This window comes from Haliotis asinina, chromosome 2 (assembly GCF_037392515.1).
Source record: "Haliotis asinina isolate JCU_RB_2024 chromosome 2, JCU_Hal_asi_v2, whole genome shotgun sequence".
NCBI lineage: Eukaryota > Metazoa > Mollusca > Gastropoda > Lepetellida > Haliotidae > Haliotis > Haliotis asinina.
This window is the reverse complement of record NC_090281.1, coordinates 64,841,197-64,862,267: the sequence shown is the minus strand read 5'-3', so window position 1 is coordinate 64,862,267 and position 21,071 is coordinate 64,841,197. Positions and strand designations below refer to the sequence as shown.

The window sequence follows — 21,071 nt, the reverse complement described above, 5'->3', positions numbered from 1 at the left end:
TTCACTTCTTGCTATTTCAGTGGTTTGCGCGGAGAAATGTCAACACCAGTCTTTGCAGCAGATCCTGATTGCCAGTCTGACAAAGTAAAGTATTGCAAACACCGACGAGTAGTGATGATATCAGCAGGAACTTGCAAACATGCATTTGTGTAACTTGTTGACCTAATGTTGATTCGTTATTCATCGATCTTCAACTCACGTTTGCATGATGTTCTATCAGAAGACGCCACATAAGCCCTGTATCCAGCCTGTTCCATCACGACCCCCTCACAGCGACTACACACCTGGTTGCTGCTGCTGGTGCATGTCTCCAGGTCACAGTTACTGATGGCGCTGCACACTGGCAAAGGTAATACATCTTCATATCTTGAACAGTTTACACTTATAGCTGGCAACACATATATACAGGTAATTTATAAGAATCGCAAGAGAGTATATATACATATACTGGTTTTGTGAATTTGTATGAACGATGTTTTTAATTGCATTCCCGGTATACCTAGGTTACATACGGACAGTGGTTCACATTGTCCTGGTAAGATGTGACATTGTCTTGAGCCATGTGGCAAAGATGTGCCAGAAACGTCAGCGATCACACGAAATTCTACGAGTAAGTGAGTTCAACTCAACGTAGCAGTTAAATGCATGTACGCAAGGTGAACATAAGTTTCTTCCATATGAATGAATCGACTGAACCTATGTGCACGTACTTCTGCATCGTTCTCTGCTAGGGTAAAAACCTTCATTACAGTTGGCACAGATCCCAGGGGAAGTACAGCTGCCCCCACTCTTGTACTGTGTCCTGCCGTTACTGTAGATGATGTGAGATGTCCTGTAGTCGATGTTGCAAGCAATGGGGTTAATTTCACTGTCACAAATAGCTGCAACGAGTAAATTGTGTTACATTATTACGTTATGCGTGGCTGAACATGTTAAGGTCAAATCATAAGAATTCTCTGAGGTATCTTGTGTGGTAAAATGTGCCCAACTGGGATTAGAACAAAGCACATTGCCTTAGTGAGCATCAACACAAACGTCTGTGAATGACGATCGACAGCCTGGAAATTTATTGATAATATAAACTACAGAGCAAAACTAAACTGGTCACGGAATCAAGAGACGCGGGACCAAAATGAATTGTTACCCAATCACTGATCATTCACAAGATGTGTTTCAAGTTAAATTATGGAACTGTCCAAGTCTTCAGGAGCGCGTTTGACGACCCCTTGAATAGATACATGTCTCCTCGGGCATGACGTTAATCGCCAGAAAACGGCAGCAGGAATTCTGTGCCACAGATGCAAGGGGACTTGCCCGAGCTGCTGTTTATTTGGTGGTGGAGGTTAACGTCGTCTCAACTGTCTATCAAGATAACCCCAGAGATGCTCTATCGAATTCACATCTGGAGGTCGTACTGGCCAGGGCAGTATATTGATGTTCGTGGTGTTGGGGTAGTCTTGTACGAGATGACATTATGCTGACGTGCATTGTCCTGTTCGAATCCTGATCGAATCCCTCGGCTGTTGACGTACAAATGGTAAGACAAGTGCTCTCAAGACTTCGTCTCTGTACCTTTGGACAATCTTATTTCCAATGAAGGGTACCAAGTCGGGTTTTCTGCTGACCACAATTCCCGCCTCACACCATGACAACGCCTCTATCAAAAGGGTGCACCTCTTTGACAGTAACAAGAAGTCGACCATCATTTCGAAACATGTTGAATGGACTCTTGCCTGTAAAGAAAACTCTCTCCCAATCATGACGCTGCCACCGAGGTACAGTTTGAGCCCACTGTAATCTGTGTGGCAGAGTTGAAGGGTCAAGGCCATTCCACGAAAGGGACGGTCAGCAGCGATGCCAGCCATACGGAGTCGTCGTCCCTTGTTGGTCTGGATGTTGTGATCTTCAGCTGGCGCGGTATATATTCGATTGTCTACCCGTTTTTCGACGGTCTTGTGTCTAGCTTTTCTACTGGTAACAGATCAAGACGTTGCTAATTGATGCTTGGCTACAATGCAGCCTCTTTCAATGTGACGTTCAGAAGCCTCCATTTCTGTCATACCAATGGCAGTCACGCTCGGCGTGTGAAAGTGTCGGCATTCCTGTGATGTTCTTTTTGATACTGCTCGGTTGCACTGTTCGACATCTGCATTTATGCAACACTTGTAAACGAGTATTTTCAGCAAGCTCCATTTACAATGTTTCTGGAATTTCTCACGCCAGCACGAAACTCACTTATTCATGGATCCGACCACAGAATGGGTTTGGGCTAATGTTTGATGATAACATTTCACTTGTAATTTCGAAAACGTCAATTTAAAAGTGATCAGCTTATTTTTCCCGGTAGTTTATCACACGCCCTGACCAACATTAAGTTACCAAGACATGCAGATCATCAGATGATTATGATACTAACTGAAGTATCGTTCCTCAATCAAAGTACCACGGTTCACTTACGATGTGGGCAGCCTGTGTTATCTGTTGATCTGTACCCTGTTTTGCATCTGTACTTTATGGTTGACATCCGCCTGGTAGAACAAAAAACGTGTATGATAATTGTCCGCATAAGAATGTACGACCAGTGTTAATATCAAAGTCATTTGCAGGAGTCAGAGGCCTTTCAGCATCCGTCCAAAGAAGACCATGGGCTTCCGTAAATGATATAGAGTTACCATTATTACAGCTAAAATGGATAGAATGTCTAAAAAAATAAAAATAAAAACAACTGCTTTGATGCATTTACAGCTAACAGCGGAGGTCACTGACACACTTTTTACAAATGAGTGCCATAGGGCAAAACAGGTGACGACATTCGAACTTGACCTCTGCCCATACTACCTGCCGCTATTTTTTTCAGTGCTCAACAACGTTAGAGTTCCAGTCGATGTTTAGAAAGTGCACAATGGCACAGGTACACGTGACGAATGTGAGCCAGATATTTGGTCAACAATGAATCAAAGTTCTAATGAGCCGTAGCTGATTGTTCATCAAACGCTGTGCTACTTATGACGTCACCTAACATGATAATGGCCCGTCCTCAAGCACAGGCCCGCTGATTTCCTATTAACGTATGGGCGTTTTGATGATCAATTTTAGCTATTATCTGTCGGAGTACCTGCCTCATCTATGCTCTTGTCGTTACAAATGTGTCCGAGATCTGTTGTGACACAATGACCGCCAGTATCGGTGGTCAGAATACTACTAAATTTTCATATTCATCCGAGTAGTTTTTACCTGTATCTTGTGCACCGACCCCAGTTCCAAAAACCACAAGACGTTGTGTAACGATGTGACCAATAAGTTGTGTACGCCTCTACATTTACACTGAAAGGGAAGTAAGAGTTGGAGGTATCATTATTTCTTCGCCTTATTTGTAGAATACACATGGAAAACAAAGAATGGCATCACTCAAGTTGGCTTATCTGTCATGAGAGTTTACATAGGAAATTATTTTATGGCCAAAGTGCTAAAAAGATCTTTCAGCAACACAAAAGGCAACAATAAAGAATAATGATTAAACGTTGGCCCTTTAATAAAACTGAAATTAAAATAACATAATGTGTCAATGCAGGTATGGTCATCAAAACGGGCAACAGAAAGCATATTCCTGAACCACACATAAAATCTCTCATGAAACAGATGTCAATGTCAGTATCTTCTGTAACCTCCGCCCACCTGGATGTCTCCTTGAACCTTTGAGTGCACCTTGAATCCGATGTTGAACAACCTGTTGCATTCTTGGTGTATTTTTGTTATCTAATTCATCAGTATTCTTGACAGGTGGGTCTCTGACGAACCTAGTCCCCCAGAATGCATCAATTATGTTCGATAGGATTCAAATCATGGCTTATGGCTGGCCATGGACAGGTTGGAATGGCATTCTTGATGCAGGAAATCAATGCCTGCTTGACGTGATCTGGCGCTGTCATCCATAGAGATAGGCCTTCCTATTAAGGAATTATTATAGAAATGAGGTCTTAAACGGCTCAAGATGTTCTTTTGGTGTCTTTGTCTATTAAGATTTCATTTCAACTTGACGTTTGCTGCCACACGATACACATCCCCATATCATCAAGAATCCTCCACCGAATGGAACTTCTTCCAGGATGTCCCTTTAAACGTGTGCCATTTCGTCCTTCCGCCAGTAACAAGCAGCAAAACTCGGCTGCCTTCTGAAAAATAGATCTTCCTCCAAGAAGTCAGGTACCACCAAAGCCGGCCACAGTACCACTGTAATCTTGCATCGACGTGGGCGTTTGACAGATCTCCTCGTCTAATACCCTGTCGTTTTCTAACAATGTTATGGCAGTGTTGTTAATGTGGAAGCCATTGCTGTTTTAACATTGGACTTGATGCAAAGGGGAACAAGCTTTAAGTCTAAGTAGGGATGTCTATATGATTGTAACAACACGATGCACGGCTTGCTACTGAACACGTGCAGTTATCTTTGTTCGGTTGCTTGCATCAGTATCAACTGACATGCCGCTTATGACATGGATAACAAAGCATTACAATACACTGACGTCTTAGTGGTCTATCTGGTCTGTTTAATTGAAAAGGAGTGCAAGTGTTCATAGTCCTAGATGATTGATGACGCCGTGTGTGCGTGTGTGCGTGCGTGAGTCTGTGTCTGTGTTTTTGTCTGTGTTTCTCTCTGCCTGTGTGTCCGTCTGTGTGTTGGATGTGTTTGCTGTTTTCTGTTCTTTCGAATTGCTTCTTTTTATCTACACCACAGTTCGGTGTTACCCATAAGAGCGACTTACGCTATTGGGTGGTCAGGCTTATTCATGTCCCAATATCACATTTGCGAAGATTCATGCCTACGCTACTGATCACTGGACTGTCTGGTCCAGATTATTTACATTTCGCCGTCATATTACTGGAACATGTAGCGTTATACAACTAGCAAAATAAACTGAGCAACGAGCAAACAAAATGCATGAATTCTGGTCCCGACTCGATTGTTTACAGACCGCCTCCATGTAGATGGTATATGAATATTACTTAGTGCGGCGTTAGATAACAAACACAACAAACTGAAATAATAATGTGTTTGTTGTTGTATCATTTCTACACGTAGTTTCAAATTAGTACAAGTCAATATGTTTTGTTTATCTAAGGATGTCACTCATTCATGTCTTTTAGACATCGTTTGAAATATGTCAGCGTCAAATACAAGCCAATAAAATGTTGGTGTCGTATGGTGGTGTATGTATGTATGTATGTATGTATGTATGTATGCATGCATGCATGCATGCATGCATGTATGTATGTATGTATGTATGTATGTATGTATGTATGTATGTATGTATGTATGTATGTATGTATGTATGTGCTTGTGTACCAATAAGTGTATGTGAGCGCGTGTAGTTTGCGCCGTTTATGTTTGTATGTAAGGATGCATGATATATGTATGTAAGGATGGATGATGGATGGATGTTAGGATGTATGCATGTATGTATGCGTGTACATATGTGTATGTGCACATGTACGTGCGCATAGTAGGAGTTTGTAAAGGTTTGTGTATATGTGCGTTTATGTATGTATGTATGTATGTATGTATGTATGTATGTATGTATGTATGTATGTATGTGCTTGTGTACCGATAAGTGTATGTGATCGCGTGTAGTTTGCGCCGTTTATGTTTGTATATAAGGATGCATGATATATGTATGTAAGGATGGATGATGGATGGATGTTAGGATGTATGCATGTATGTATGCGTGTACATATGTGTATGTGCACATGTACGTGCGCATAGTAGGTGTTTGTATAGGTTTGTGTATATGCATGTATGTATGTATGTATGTATGTATGTATGTATGTATGTATGTATGTATGTATGTATGTATGTATGTATGTATGTATGTATGTATGTATGTATGTGTGCATGCATGCGTGCGTGCGTGCGTGTGTGTGTGTGTGTGCATGCGCGCGTGCTTAATAGTATGTGTGTACCGGTATGTGTATATGCTTGTATGCATGTTTGTATGTACATTTTGTTGTATTCACGTATGTCCATAATCCTTTATTATATTCTACTTTCCTTTTTCACAATGACGGTTTGTCGTTTTATTATATCAGTGATTTCGACCTGTAACCGTTTATTTTGTCGGTTAGTTTATTTGTTATTAACAAAAGATGAACTATGGGTTTGTTACATCGCATGATAATACGAAATGTGATTATTCGCCTAAATGTATATATGTAAATAAAATAAGAAGTACGCGTCTTTATTGCCGAGTTTCATCCTTTTGACCACGGTCCTGTGATCTATCGTTGTTATCTAATACATTACAATTATGCTAAATATATAATTAGAAACGGTCAGAAGCTGTTCTGATCAGCTGATGCTCTGTTGTCCACCCGGTCTGTCGAAAACACGCGTTCACACTATGGCGTTCGACGTTCCCGGCATTAAGGAACACAAAATATGTTATACAGTACATTCGTTACTGTGGACACTTTGTATTTTGGACACATCATAGTCATAGTCATGTCAAGTGAGCAAGGTAGCCAGTCTGATCAGCCTAGTTCATGACCAAAATATCGTGTCTCTGAAGCTTGTTCTTGACATACACTTGAGCAAGGCGTGTTTCCACAAATGACTGCTCTCTTCATGCTCATAAATGTAGGGATGACATTTCCGACTGATATTGCTCAAACGATGATTCCAACCCACTAGATTATTGCTCGGGCACATGTTTCTTTTCTTTTTGTCGGGCTGACGGAAGTACACGAGTGGATAAATGTGGGCTTGCACCTCAGTATGGAACGCGTACAGCTGGTGAAACACAGGTTCAAGTTGCACGGGTTGAAGCAGGAAGACATGTGAGGCATGGTAGTGAAGATGGTTTCCGAAACTGGATATGGCGTCATATCTTGCACATTGTCTCCACACAGTGCCAGTATATGAGGGCATTCTCAGTTTAGTATTGTTACAGAAGACTGTAGAAGTAAGATGGTTCACATTCTAATAAAGCCGAAACAGTAAGACGTAATATGGACCTTGAGAACAAGCATTGTACATGCTTGAGCACTGAAACCTATACTTAAAGTTGTGAAACAGCAATGAGATACCTGAAACTTTCAACATTTCACAGCAAACAGTATCAATATCATCATAACCCGAAGAGAGACGCCCTACTGGTATCATGGAGAAGTCTAAAACTGAGCACTGTAGTTCATTTCCTCACAATAGAGGGCACCAACGGAAGCAGATTCCACAAGTTCGTTCCTGACCTTGGACCCAGTAAGGGTCTCACTTGCGTGGAAGCGATTTGCAAACTTGTTTGAGAACTTCTCGTATCAGTAGGGTATCTCTCTTCCAGTTATCACATTACTAATACCTTCACGGTACCTCATGAATGATCAATGTATACAACACTGCTAGCAGCATTGCTTTTTCACCACTATTGGTAGTGAGTTCTAAGACCATTGTTTTACCTCCCCTGGTAATTATATGATTGAGGTGAATGCCCACGGGCCAAGGGACGAGGCTAGTGATAAAACAGAAATATTTTCTTACCCATTTGCGGCCAATCCCGAGCTGAGATTCCACGTGGCAAGTGTACAGAGCCAGAAGACTGCACAGTATTTTGCAGACATCATGCGCCCTTTCTGTCGATATTCACTGAAGGACAACAAGAATGTATCACTGGAGTCTTACCCTTACATGACATAAATACTAATCATACTACCGAACACTACAAGGACGCTTATTTAATGTATTCAAATCAATAGATACAAATAGACAGAATACATACTGCAACAGCACATCATACATAGTGAAAATACAGCGATAGTGGTGACCATCTTCGGTCAAATTGCAATATATTATTATTTTTAGCAATATTTTTTCGGTTGTGAAAATATCACCGAATATCTTTAGAAATGTATCTAATGATAACATTGTGTTTTCAATACTTGATACATAGAAGCTGCTTGTTTAACAGTAGTGATCTCATTATTAGCCTTGAAATTCGAGTGATGCAGCGTTCGTTTTGAGTAATTATGCGTAGAAGTACATTCCTCGGTTACCAGATGACGTTTATCTCTTTCAGACGCTGGGACTACTTTCAAGCAGTGGGAGCCAAGGTCAGTCAAAAAGTCGTACACAGGATATTTTGTTACAATGTCCAGCTCTCTGCTCTCTGGTGCATACCCAGTAAGTGATAGGCTCTGATTGCATAGTCAGATTAAACTGTGTCGTGCATCAGAACGGTCTTGCACCATAAGTTCAGACAAATACTCTCAAAGAGAGACCCGTGAAGACCCAGTTTAATATTGGTCTTGCGCAACCCACGCCTGTCGTGAGAACTAATAGGATCAGTTGGTGAGTTTCGTTGGCTTGGTTGATACATGTCATCGTTACCCAATGCGTAGATCGATGCTCTTGATGGAAAGTCTACTGGTCTGCGTGTCATATCGAACTTGGATAGCAGAATATTGCCCTGTGTGGCGTTATATACACAAAAATACACGCACAAATAAAACCCCAAGAAAACACAAACAAAAAGCACTCTGGCATGCATGCTACATTCTGTGAAAAGCGTGGTAATCTTGAACCATCATATAACGTCCCTACTTACGACTTGACCCCTGTTTTCAAATCGTTTTGTAAAATACACTATGCTTTCCAAAACTATAAGCGTCCTCGTGAAGCCGGACGACGACGCAAGGCGACACTGAACAAAGAAAGGGGAATGTTGTTGTATGTCTGAACCAACGCTTGTCCCAATTTAGCTAAAGTTAATCGCTGAATCTGGGCTTCGATATGGGACAGATCTGGCAACATAGCTGTTCCGGAATAATCTTGCTGAAGCGTAAAGTTTGACTTGCATTGAATGCCTGCGCATGAGGTCCAGTGATCTCATCCTTGTATGGAAGACCTGTCAGAATACCATTGGTAGTGACAAGTTGTATGCAACCTCGAGATGTGATGTTTCCCCATACCATCACGCAGTCTTTACCAAACTGTTGAGCGAAGCACGCATCGTTTTGACGTGTCTTGCTGCGTCAATGACCAGTCCAGGTCCAATGGCCAAATCTCTCGTGTTCATATTATGTTGTAAACGTTTCCATTAAGATGAGAATTTGGTTCGATGGACACCAAAATGAATGGCCACTTGAGTTTGTTCCATTCCAGCCTCAAGCATACACCCGGCGCGGAGACGCTGATTGTCTGCATGCCGAGGCATGACGTACATGCAGTGTAGGTTGAAATTATCGTCTCTTCCACAACATTCCTAGACTGGAGAATAATTAACCGTTGAACTTCAACACGTGGAACGTGACATTAAATGTCAGATGAGCTGAGCTGCAGTAAGGTTACGCACAGTAATATAGCTTCTCATAACAACGGGTCTATGTACTGGTGCATGTAAGCTGTACCAGGAAAAATGCATGACAAACGACGGTTAAATAAAGCCAACAATAAATCAAGAAACGCATGACAGCCTCCTTCTAAGCATAGCAACAACGAGTATTGCGTAGCGATGAAGAAGGAACTTGACACACTTTAAACTTGACGCATGATAGCGTCCTCCTAGTAAAGAATGACAGCAACGATGAAGACGAAACTTGACACTTCTTGCAAGTTATACCATACCCGAGAAAGCACTTTCCATTCCATCTTGATTACATCATTTAAACCATCTGCGTGATCATGATCGACATGGACAAGCAGTAAAGAGCAAGGTCCACGCAATCCCATAAGATCGATCTTGGTTCGCCGCTGACTTCGGACAATGGGAATCAGATGTCGTCCCATAAGAATCCAAATGTACCGCCAAGTAACAGTAGAAATTGCATAAATTCCTGTTTAACTGCCCTGAAGTCTGTATATACTCTCCCAATATTGAAAGATTAATGTTTGTTAGTTTTTTGTCATCATAATACTAGTTTGTGTAGTACATGGAACTCACAGTACATGTTTATGTTCGAAAAAAATAATTTGCATTAAAATGTCATGGAGAAAAGGAAGTTCGTGATATGCACGTGCAGTTCTGAGGAATCGTGCGTGTGAGCAGGAACATCGCCTACAAAACGTCGTTTTGCTGTTTTGCTGTTAGACAGTAATTGGCATGTTAGCTAAACTTTAGCTTAAAATTCCACTCTCTGTCGTAAATCGAAATATAGATATATAGGATCATTAATATTCACCCACTTGTGAAGATCCGGGTTTGAACTGATCTACGTCATCCCATGCCTGTCGTAAGAGGCGACTAACAGGAACGAATGATGAGGCCGAATGACTTGGTTGACACATGTCATCGTATCCCATTTGCGTAGACTGATACTGACGTTGTTGATCATTGGACTGTATGGTTCAGACTGAATTATTTTGCAGACCATCGCCATAATTATAGTGCGGCGTTAAGCGACAACCAACCAACCAACCAACAAATAAAAACAAACGGATAAGCAAACGACTGTCGATATTAAATATTTTTCAGCGATGAGGTTTGTATTTACCAATTTCGCACCACATCCTCCCTTGTAAGCATCTGTAAATCCAGTTAGAGTGCATGCACGTAGAGTGCAAAACAATGTACCCTAGGTCCCTTTGTTCCATAGTATGGTGACCAACCTACAGTTGCTGTCGATCATTAGCCCGTTTTGTATAGTATTGTTCTCTGTGGTGATATGTTTTAAGCATTGTGCGAGTTATAAATCTGCAAGGGTGATATCCAAGTTGTATTCCAGTCCTTTGGCGACAGACTAGACCATAATGTTAGACAACTGACTGTAATTAACAACTGATCTATTCCAATCACAATATGGCTTAAATATTGCCGATGTGACTTTACATTTTAACTTACTCACGCCTCATGACTTGTCATGGCTTCCAATTTGTATTCCTATGGATTGTTGTAATATATCGTAACCACGCCACTGTTTAATTATGGGGAGCTCCCAAAGACAACATCCGTCTGCCCCACGCCGTCAGTACACGGGGGATTGTCAGGCTGGGTCGCTATAAATAATAGTGCGATGTCACAGTGGGGCCTCCAAGAAGTCTGATATCGTGATCAAGGACGTTTCCAGAGATGGATGAAGTGCCTTTTCTTGGTTTAGTGAACATTCCTAGATCACTATCTAACAAGGGCAATGTAACCGCCGTTGCCATTTCAAGAGAACAGTTTGAATTTACGAAAAATGCTGAACGTGCATATTTCAATGAATTTTAAAGGAGAACGAAGTACCCACCTCTATAGCTGCCTCCATGAAGTTACATGTTACATGTCCACATCGGCGTCACTCCAATCAGTGCTTCTCAACAACGACCACGAACGGGAACGTAAAACAACCTGAGATTGTATACAGTGCAGTTACCTAATACGTCCTGAAACGAAAGTTGAATCTCACTAACTGTATGATTCGTGGAATCTTTTAATAGCCTTATCTAGAGGCCCAGGAAGTTTATGAAAGATGCAGTCTTCTTTTCATTTCTGTGATATGTTGTGATATGATATGTCTCCTTTGTAAGTATACATGGTTGACTGATTATGCACATACAGTCATTTTAAACATAAGTCGACAATATGTAAATAGCATCCAATGATTAAACAAAAGTATACACTTTCAGTATGGTGTTCTGTTTTTGTATTAATCAGCCATTTGTAAACATAATTGAAAAGTTAAATTAGCGACGAACACAGGGGCTGTATCTTCTACAGTTTCCCGCACAGAATTCGCCCATAATAGAGAGTGTGGTGTTTGACAACTGTCTGTGTGTTACAATCCTTTCCTTCTTTATATATGTGTATGGATATCAGTGTACGCTTGTTGGACCCAGGACGTATTAGTTTGAGCAACACAAGCCTCAATGGCGACGAACACAAACACACACACAAACACACAAACGCATTTGTACGCAATCGCATGCACATTGAAAACATATTCTTGCAGTTTTCTTAATCTAATTTTCTTTGAATTCCATATCAATAAAAACATTCAAGATGCACAAGCAGATTTAATCTTATTGCATTTCAGGATGAATATTATAGTTCAAGGACCCATCTCCCAAGATTATAACATGCACTTGTCAAATTAAGATGATTGTTTTTAATACCGGTGTTGATTATAAATAATGTTAAAATGGTCAAGATTCTATACATCATGAAAAAGGATAGTGACCAGTATTTAATTTATGATCAGACCCTGATAAATATCCCTGTATATATCATGTCTCTTCCTATGATGACACTGTCACGGCACCCTGTTACCCAACAAATACGTTATATGTGTTGAAGTTTAAACACAGAAATTCAGTCTAGCTGGCTCCTGGTAGAACAGTGTTCCAGACATATTTCATGTGTGTGTGTGTTCAACATACTGATTGTAGCTTGATATGACTTTCACGAACTGCAGCCAGTAAAACCATTCCCGGTATATATTGATATGAAAACGGTCGATCTCGCCAGTGTGGAACTATATAACCTATTCCGATGAAAGCAATTTGTGCTTGTATTATACTTAAATCAGATTTCTTGAGGGTGAAAACAGTCTAAAATGCACACGAACAATGCCTTCTTGTAGTTGGTTCAAGGTGTGTTTGCAGTCATTCCGTGCTTGTTTTAGCAACAGAAACAAGATATATAACCTCTCGTAGTGTCCATGGTCATTGTATAGAGCTGCAAATCTCTTTAATCGATTCACGAGTACGGTTTCTTTCATGCTGAAACCTCTGTGCTTCGTGTATACTTGAGCATGAATCCGAAAGCCATTAGTAGCAAGCGGCAGATCAGATCAAACATCCTGGTAGCGATCAATCGATGGTCAATTCAGATAACTGCTTCCATCTCGCTAATCTGTGTTTATATCTTGTGTATGTTCTCACTGTGTGGACAAGTCAGCAACAATGGTGTGACATGTAAGATGGAAACAGTTTTACTTGCTTCAATACTGGTCATATTCCACTTTACAGGTAAGATATGTAAAGGGTGTATATACATTTAACCTTCCGTTGCATACGAGAGCTGGCTAGTCTCACAGTTCCTGCACATTTTCACTGCTGCCAGTTCCTCTCTGAAATGCTAAAGATTAAACAAGCCTTGATTTCCTCAGGTTCAGAATATCTGGTCCCCCTGGGGCTCCTTTTCAATTTATATGGGTTAGTTTGTAACCAATAAAATCGCAGAGAATAAATAAAATATTCAGAGACTAGAGGTCTAGTGATCCTGTTGTTTTACAAAGGCGCTTAAATGACGGTTACTGAAGGTGTCAAAGCTATCATAACTGACTCGCGAAGACGAAGTTAGTATCATTTTACGCCACTTCTAGCGAAATTCCAGCAACATCGCGGCGGGGCCACCAGGAATGTGCTTCACACATTGTACCCATGTGGGGAATCGAACCCGGTCTTCGACGTGACCGTGAAGGCTGAAACTGAAGTAGTAACCTGAGAGGCATGGAACAGAAATCCCTACTCATTTGTTTAAAACGTTCTGCGATGTCAGTAATCTTTGTAACAGGCCTCTAACTTTACCCAGGGAGACTTTATTGAGAGGGAGAAGAAACCCCGAAAAGCCCCTGAACGTATGTCTCGGGTCGTTACGTAACCAGTGTAGCCAATATGGTGGCACGGTAGTTTGTAAGATTGAGCCCGGTTTATTGTCATCAGCTGATTAAATTCGCTGAGTATTGTGACAACTTGAATTCTACATGTAGAAAATAAGTTAACTATTTTGTCACTTCAATATAAGTCAAGTAATTGGTATTAGTGTCAGCATTAGGACAGTAGATTTGTAGTAAAGTTTCAAGTCGGTATATTAAAGCTCACTGGCTTCCATTCTCGATTCACCTCGAAGATAGACTAAATTGTGGCGATAAGCCTTCTTTCACACATTCGTTAAATTTTTAGAAGGGAAACATGCCTTTAGATGAAATGTATTTGCAGGTAATAGTGATAGTTTTATGACTTTAAAAATATCAAGGTGTGTTTGGGGTGTGTGAAAAACATGACATATCGCCGATCTGTTCAGATCCGCCATTGAAATGCTGCACGCTGCTGTTTGAGTGTTTCTAGTTATTTGTTCAAAAACATCTTTCACATACACCTTTAATTCCTTTGAGGGGAATATACTATCAGGTGAAATATGTTTGCAAGTAACAGTGACAGTTTCATAATCTAAAAAAGATAGTTAGGGTGCATTTGAGGTGTGTGAAAAATATGACATATCGCCGATCTGATCTGATCCGCTATTGATGCTTGTGATGTTTGAGGGTTATAGTTCTATAACTTCTTTCTTGTTGGTCCTATTTTTTGACAAAACTGGAAAGGTGTTTACAAAGCTTTGAGAAAGGTTTACATTTTGTGTTTTTGAGGGGTCTGTGACAATGTCAGTTATCTTTTGTTTATGTCCATTCCCCACATGCAATAAGATATCTGATATTAATTATTAATGCAAACAAAAATGTCTCAAAGTAAATTTTTAAATAGCTGATGTTAACACGTATGTCCTCGCGATACTTTTGCGTCGTTTTGGGAGGGAAGGCCGCGGCGTATTATTTATTCTTCATTTATTCATATATGTACTTCTTTTTTACTCTTTTTCTTTATTTCTTTCATCCATTCACGTATAATTCTTGCTCTTAATTCTTACAATAATTCATTCATTCATTCACTCATTGTATTATTCCAACTGATACAATAAACTGAATGAAGTTCTGTTAAACACAGCTGACGTTGCACTGGGAACGAGCCAAACCACTGTGTGCGCTGGAGCATGACGAGGCACACGTTAATTAGTACAAATGGTAAAGAAAGCAAGCGAGTGACCTATCCCTTTTGTAGATTATACCTGGTTTAACAAACTCCTCTGACGCTTTTGCTTGTTTTCATGACAGATGTGTGTTGCGTGGAATGTCGAGAAACCTCACTTACTTCTGGCTCACGGTCCTTCTCGTGTCTGTATGGATGTTGTGGAGAAATATACCAGCGATACTGCTGTCCAAGTGACGAGGAGTAAGTCGCTTTATGACCATGCAAACGTATTTTTACACATTAATGTAATTTGATCATGGTTAGTGTAACTTAATAGCTCAGTCTAAGTAAACTTAGTCTCAATAGTTTTCGTTAAACTCCACTACCGATTCTAACAAAACCTGTAAGGGGGGCGCGTCAGGTAATCTTTGAGCGACCTATGACCGTCCAGTCACACGCGAGATGGCCGAAAGGATTTAACCAATCAGACAACGGCTACTGTTTAGGGTTTGGCGGGACTTAAAAATTCGCTAGTCACTGACACTGTTCCCTCAATAAACAAAAATCCTCATAAAACACGGGTATCTGGCCTGCAGCATATATTCATAGGGCTTTACTTTTACATGGTTACCATTAGCTAATAATTCCGCCAGCTGACATCCTTGAATATTGACATAAAAACGCTATTTTCAGCGACTGTTTCCTCACTGTTGACAGCATTGTAGTGTGCTCAATTTGCATTGCCCGGTAGCGATCGTATGGAAAATAACATTCGGAATCGTTCGGATACAAATCTTTCCGAGTTAAAGTTCGAAAGGTATGTGGACATTCGCGATTTGGTACGCTGAGTTTTGATTGGTCAATCTCAAAGGTTTCCTGACGCGACCTCCCATAAGGTTTTTGCTAGACTAGTAGTGGAGTGTAACGGAAAGTACTGATACTAAGTTTACATAGACTGCCTAATAGCTGAGGGCCACGTTGATGCAGTCGTTGTTAAGAGTTACGTCTATCTTAGTGTTGAGGAATCGGGCTAACGAGGGTTCAAATCCAGAATTCAGACTGATTCTGCTATGCTTGAAACACAAGCTCCGGGGATCATGGACGTCATAATTAACGCCTGGGATGTTCATTTATATTTACTGTCACATTTTCATTTACTGTATCACATACAGCATAAACACTGTTCAAATCAGGGTAAACCACTATTTATGAGGAAGGATAGTAATACAAGGATGAACACCTTCTCTATTACAGTGAGAACGACCTTTTGGTGTGGTTCTGCCGTATAAATATATCACTTGCTTGGTAACAGTGTTAGATCCAATGAGACATGCTCCGAATTCTGACTGCCTTTCAAAGAAGTTAACATTCACGAATGTATTCTGTAACAAGACGAAACACTCACTAATAATGATGACAATATTGTATACTTTTACATCTGATCGTGACAATGTGAGCCATCAAATTGTAGCCGTCACGGGTTTCTGATGTCCTCTGCTCCTGTCAAGTAATTCATGTTTATGTACATGACTTTCTACCATGTCTTGATGTCGGAATAAGTCACTTTATACTCTGGGAAGATGTATGGGAATTACTTTCTTTCACCTTTGTTGAACGGGGCCCAGCACTGGTTGCTTGTAGTAAGAACTGAAATGGGATCAGATGATGTGTCTCTGTCGGTAATGTGACGGTATTCATATTGCAATGGTTTGCTCAAGTATTTACAGGAAGCTGTGATGTAACTGGAAGCTGGTTAAATGACTGATATACATCATTGTTACTATTCTTTGTTTCCAACATGCATGAACTTTCATTCGGAGACAATTTTACTATTAAATTCTTTTGTGTGCAAGGGCGTTACCCATTGAGGTTGTCAAGGCAGGGATTGGAGTAGGAGCTGTGTTGGTTCTCGTGGGCATAGTGATCCTTCTCGTCTTTATCTGCAAGAAGACGTCACACACACGTGCGCTGGTTGTTCCTCACAATGAGAACTTGAGAACCTCAACGATTCCACCGCCGGGTAGGTGAAGTGTCCTGTAAATTCAACGGATCTATTCACTGTGAAGTGTCTCACTATCTGTTATGTGTGCAAATATGACCCAACCCTTTTCCATTCAGTCAGTAATGACCTGACAGACAGAGTCGACACTGAAAACTTTTGGAAAAGCTCAAAGCTCAAATTAAACATACGACTTTTTGGTGTCACAAATAGTAGTAGTTTGCAGTGGTATGGGAATCTCCATACACACTAGGGCAAACAATGGTTACGATAATACGATCTATTTGTGTAAAGTGACCGTTTTACTCTACGAGGTATCATGCTGACTATGGAGGGACGTTTCACACTATAAATTTTAAAAAATGCGCAGGTAAGCCCTGATTGACTGTGTAACTCAAACTCGAACGCGGAACTGTTGAGCGTAGTTTCGTTTAACGCCGCACTAAGCAGGTCCTTATACAGGAATTGCCATCAGGGAGTATCGGTCTACGCAGTTGAGATACGATGTCATGCGTTAAACAAGTCACCCAGTCCCGTCAATATGCTCTTACGACAAGCACTGGATGCCATGAGTTGGAAGTGTACTTGTTTGTAAAACCGTCTGACAATCATCTTACTTTTCTCGATATGTTCTCCGATATTAAATTCTCGCCGCGAATAGCTGTACTTATTCGTTCATTCTGTCATTCCATCTGGTAACAATCGAATGCAACCACAATCCATATATATTGCCTTTTACACTCTACAACAAATTATATTCAAAACATCTTATCGTTGTTATTAGGAGCATAAAATATCGATCCATTAAGCTTATGATATGTTACAGGTTGTGTCATGCAAACTCCTGTAGGTCATGATTCAAATACATATTTAACTACTAGCAGAAAGAAGTTTTGATTTTCTAACTTGATGAAAACAAACCACAATCTCATTAATTCAAATGGACTTTAGTCCTTGACTTCACGATTTTCAAAAATGGCGGCGCCCTGTCTTAGGATAAATGCTATTTAAGTTTGTTTTCACCGACTTACAAAATTAAAATAACTTTCTATTGGTAGTAATATATGTATTTTATTGATGGACAATAGGATTTTGCATGATATTGCTTTTAACATAACAATTTCACTCTTGGAAGCGAGGTGGAGGTCAATATAATATTGCTTGCAATATTGATGTCACTTCGACCCCCACCATGCTTCCGTGGAAGAAGTCGTTATGTTACAAGTTGTGTCATGCAAACTCCTTTTGGCCATGATTTTAATACACTACCAGTAAAAAGTAGTTTCGATTTTCTAAAATGATAAAAACAAACCATAATCTCAATAATTCTAACGGACCTTAGCCTGTGACTTCTCGATTTTCAAAAATGGCAGCGCTCTGTCTGAGGATAAATGAGTTGGAAGTGTACTTGTTCGTAAAACCGTCTGACAATCATCTTACATTTCACGATATGTTCTCCGATATTAAATTCTCGCCGCGAATAGCTGTACTTATTCGTTCATTCTGTCATTCCATCTGGTCGAATCGAATGCAACCACAATCCATATATATTGCCTTTTACACTCTACAATAAATTATCTTCAACACATCTTATCGTTATTATTAGGAACATAAAATATCGACCCATTAAGAAAAAAAACACTTGAGGCACCGAATATTTACTATCTTTGATTTGGGAAACATTCTAGGTTGACTTAGATATGTCATATCGTAACAAACGGTGTGAATATCCGTTTCTGCAATATCATATTCCTGGCAGCTTTTACTTAAAGACTGTCGGTACTTCCGTTACATGGGACGTGATCAGATCGTGTATTGATAAACCGATCAATCCTGACATCTATGGTATTTGCTGACCTGTTTAGTACGGAAACGATAAATTAAGACCCCATCGTGATCAAACAGTCGGATTATTTATAGCAGATAAATGTCAGAAAAATATTCGGGACCACTAGAAAAAAGCGATCTTAGCACAATGACCATCTTTAAACTATATTACGGTGTGGGTTGTTACGGTGTGGAGGCTGTTCTGGCCTGGTCTAATATCCCATCGTGTGTTAGGAGAGCACAGAAACGTGATTGGCAGCAACAACTCCAGAGCCAGTGTGGCCACCATAACATATATTTGACACAATGGACGATAAGTGGGTTATGGCATGATCTTCTAAAATTTTTGAAAATTGATATAACGTTATGAAATGACAAATGACACAAAACGTTTTGGCAGCAGCACACCCTTGACGTTTCAGACTAGTCAACGCTGGAGGAAATATATAAAAATTATCAACCATTCGTTTCACAATACACTCACAAGATGTGCGTGCCTGTGCTAAGGTCGATGGTAGACAAAAAGCTATATGAGGCAATCAGATACTTTGTGGCGTCATTACTAATACACGTTTACAAATACTGGCACTACGTCAGCATTGTTATTGGACATACTGAGTATGCTCATCAGTAAGATCATAACAGTGATAACATATCCTTATTTTTTAGATACTGGGTACACCTTGAAGCCAGAGACTGTCCAGACCAGCTACCTCCCGACTCAGGCCTTCCCCAGGGATGATGCATACACAAGGCCTGTACTTCCCGGCTACACACAGTCCTGCAACGCACCTCCTCCTCCTTATAATGTATCTACAGGATGTAATAACAATGATGCTGTGTCAGTCAACTGTTCACAAGAAACATTTATTCGATAACTCATAGGTCTTACCAGACTTGGGCGTAACTTCAACAGGGATATGTACTCATGGTAACGAATAAGGGAACATGTGTTCTTTTATTCTTTCCCCCTGTTTCTTCACAAGGTATGTATTGCACGGTTGGTGAAATTCTGGAAATAGATATAGGAACAAGTGTGCTTTCATGCGTTCCTGTATTCGTTTCCATGAGAATATTGCTCCCAGTTGGAGATTGCGCCCAAGTCTGGTGAGAGTCAGAGTTCCACATTGTTTTAAATGTCTGAACTAAATTCGCTTTTGACTGGTGATTCTTAGCTGTTTAAACAGTTGCCCTTCACTCCTATCTAGGGTGATGTAATATTCGTTGGATCTGTTCTAAATGCTATTTCCTACTGTGGACGGAGTATGCTCATTCATCTGATGAATGGAAGCTGGGAAACAGATACCTACATGTGTATGTTCATGCTATGAGTTGCTTGAACCAATTTCAATTAACGATATCACACGATGTATAAATTGCAATAACTGTTTAATAATGTGTTCAGTTACCCATTATTATGGTGTGTTTTTTATTTATTCGCTGGGACATCATCGGATTGTGTTTACCTTGTGACCGTAGAGTGGGCGTATATCTCGATTTTCTTAGAGTATTGCGGAATGTTAGCTCATTGGCAGCGACACATAAGATTGTGAATTCCAACACATTAGTTCATGTGAAATCAATACAGCTTTGTGTTCGTACTGAACTTTCTGCCTGGCATAATCATTACGTATAGTAACGCTGTAATGGGTTTGTCTCTCTGCTACAACAGACTGACTACTCATATGCCGTGAAACTGTCCCCTATATGATACTGTCTGTTGGTTTAATGTAGGCAAGACAAGGGGTTAGGAACTTAGGAACAATGCAATACAAGCCCTGGAAGAGTTTTTTTTTTGAAAGCATTTAGTCTAATGCATACATTCTATGGTCGATTGTTTTACGGCGATAAAATGTTGTGAGTATTGATTCACAGACAGTCTGATAAATATCAGAAGTGTCTTAAATCAAGTCGTCATACATAGGTACGCGTAGGTATGGGAGCGGTCACGTATATGTTAGTGAGCGTGACAATTACACGTACGTATGCGTCGGAAGACTATACGTTCGTATATTTACTTAGTTACACATGGGCTCAGGCAGGCAGTCCAACTTGTACAACTTGTATATCCAGTTTACATTTACTCTTGACCAACCATGCAATACCCACGTGTTATGAATTTTGAGAGGCGTAACACGTATTTTGAGAGGCGTAAGAATATCCATTGCTTTCACGATTAGCGCATTAAATTTGTTTAAAAAGTTTATAGCATACTGACGTAAGTCATACCTTTGTCGGATGCACATGCCATTATCCGAGTATGTACAGTGTTGCAACTCACCAAGTCATAGCGAGCAAAAACGGTATAACGATGAATTTCAAATAACATCTTTATGCATGTACGACTTATGGGCTGAACATAAGTGAACGTCCCAGCACAATGTTGGCGGTAGTCCCTCGCGTTGACAATTATTTTAGCTATATCCGTTTGAACCAGAGAAGGAACTAACAATCACTTACAGTAAGAAGACACATTTACACATAGATACATTCAATATCTGACTAATGAGTGAGAGAGATTTTTATTTTACACCG

General features: G+C 40.3%; 2 protein-coding genes across 2 annotated transcripts in view; one reads left to right on the top strand and one right to left on the bottom strand.

Annotated features, from left to right (window-relative positions):
* LOC137274139 (uncharacterized) overlaps positions 1-11,311 on the bottom strand; it is a 36,660-nt gene extending 25,349 nt beyond the window's left edge. Inside the window, exons 1-6 of the mRNA XM_067807154.1 lie at positions 11,212-11,311; positions 7,529-7,633; positions 3,235-3,324; positions 2,458-2,528; positions 711-881; positions 200-340 (exon numbers count right to left, since the gene is read on the bottom strand). Of these exons, the coding sequence (XP_067663255.1) occupies positions 200-340; positions 711-881; positions 2,458-2,528; positions 3,235-3,324; positions 7,529-7,611 (556 nt within the window). The 5' untranslated portion in view covers positions 7,612-7,633; positions 11,212-11,311. The remainder of the gene's footprint in view (positions 1-199; positions 341-710; positions 882-2,457; positions 2,529-3,234; positions 3,325-7,528; positions 7,634-11,211) is intronic.
* Positions 11,312-12,777: 1,466 nt separating this feature from the next.
* On the top strand, positions 12,778-19,414 carry LOC137271964 (uncharacterized). Its single transcript, XM_067804344.1, has 4 exons — positions 12,778-12,931; positions 14,854-14,971; positions 16,564-16,730; positions 19,206-19,414. The coding sequence occupies exons 1-4, from the start codon at positions 12,835-12,837 to the stop codon at positions 19,412-19,414; spliced, it is 591 nt and encodes a 196-aa protein (XP_067660445.1). The 5' UTR covers positions 12,778-12,834.
* Positions 19,415-21,071: the final 1,657 nt, after the last annotated feature.

Excerpts from the sequence above, each read along its gene's own strand:
- LOC137271964 (XM_067804344.1), top strand. The coding sequence starts at position 12,835 with ATGTTCTCACTGTGTGGACAAGTCAGCAACAATGGTGTGACATGTAAG. Across the intron at positions 12,932-14,853 it reads GGTCATATTCCACTTTACAG|ATGTGTGTTGCGTGGAATGT; the intron begins GTAAGATATGTA and ends TTTTCATGACAG. Across the intron at positions 14,972-16,563 it reads TGCTGTCCAAGTGACGAGGA|GGCGTTACCCATTGAGGTTG; the intron begins GTAAGTCGCTTT and ends TTTGTGTGCAAG.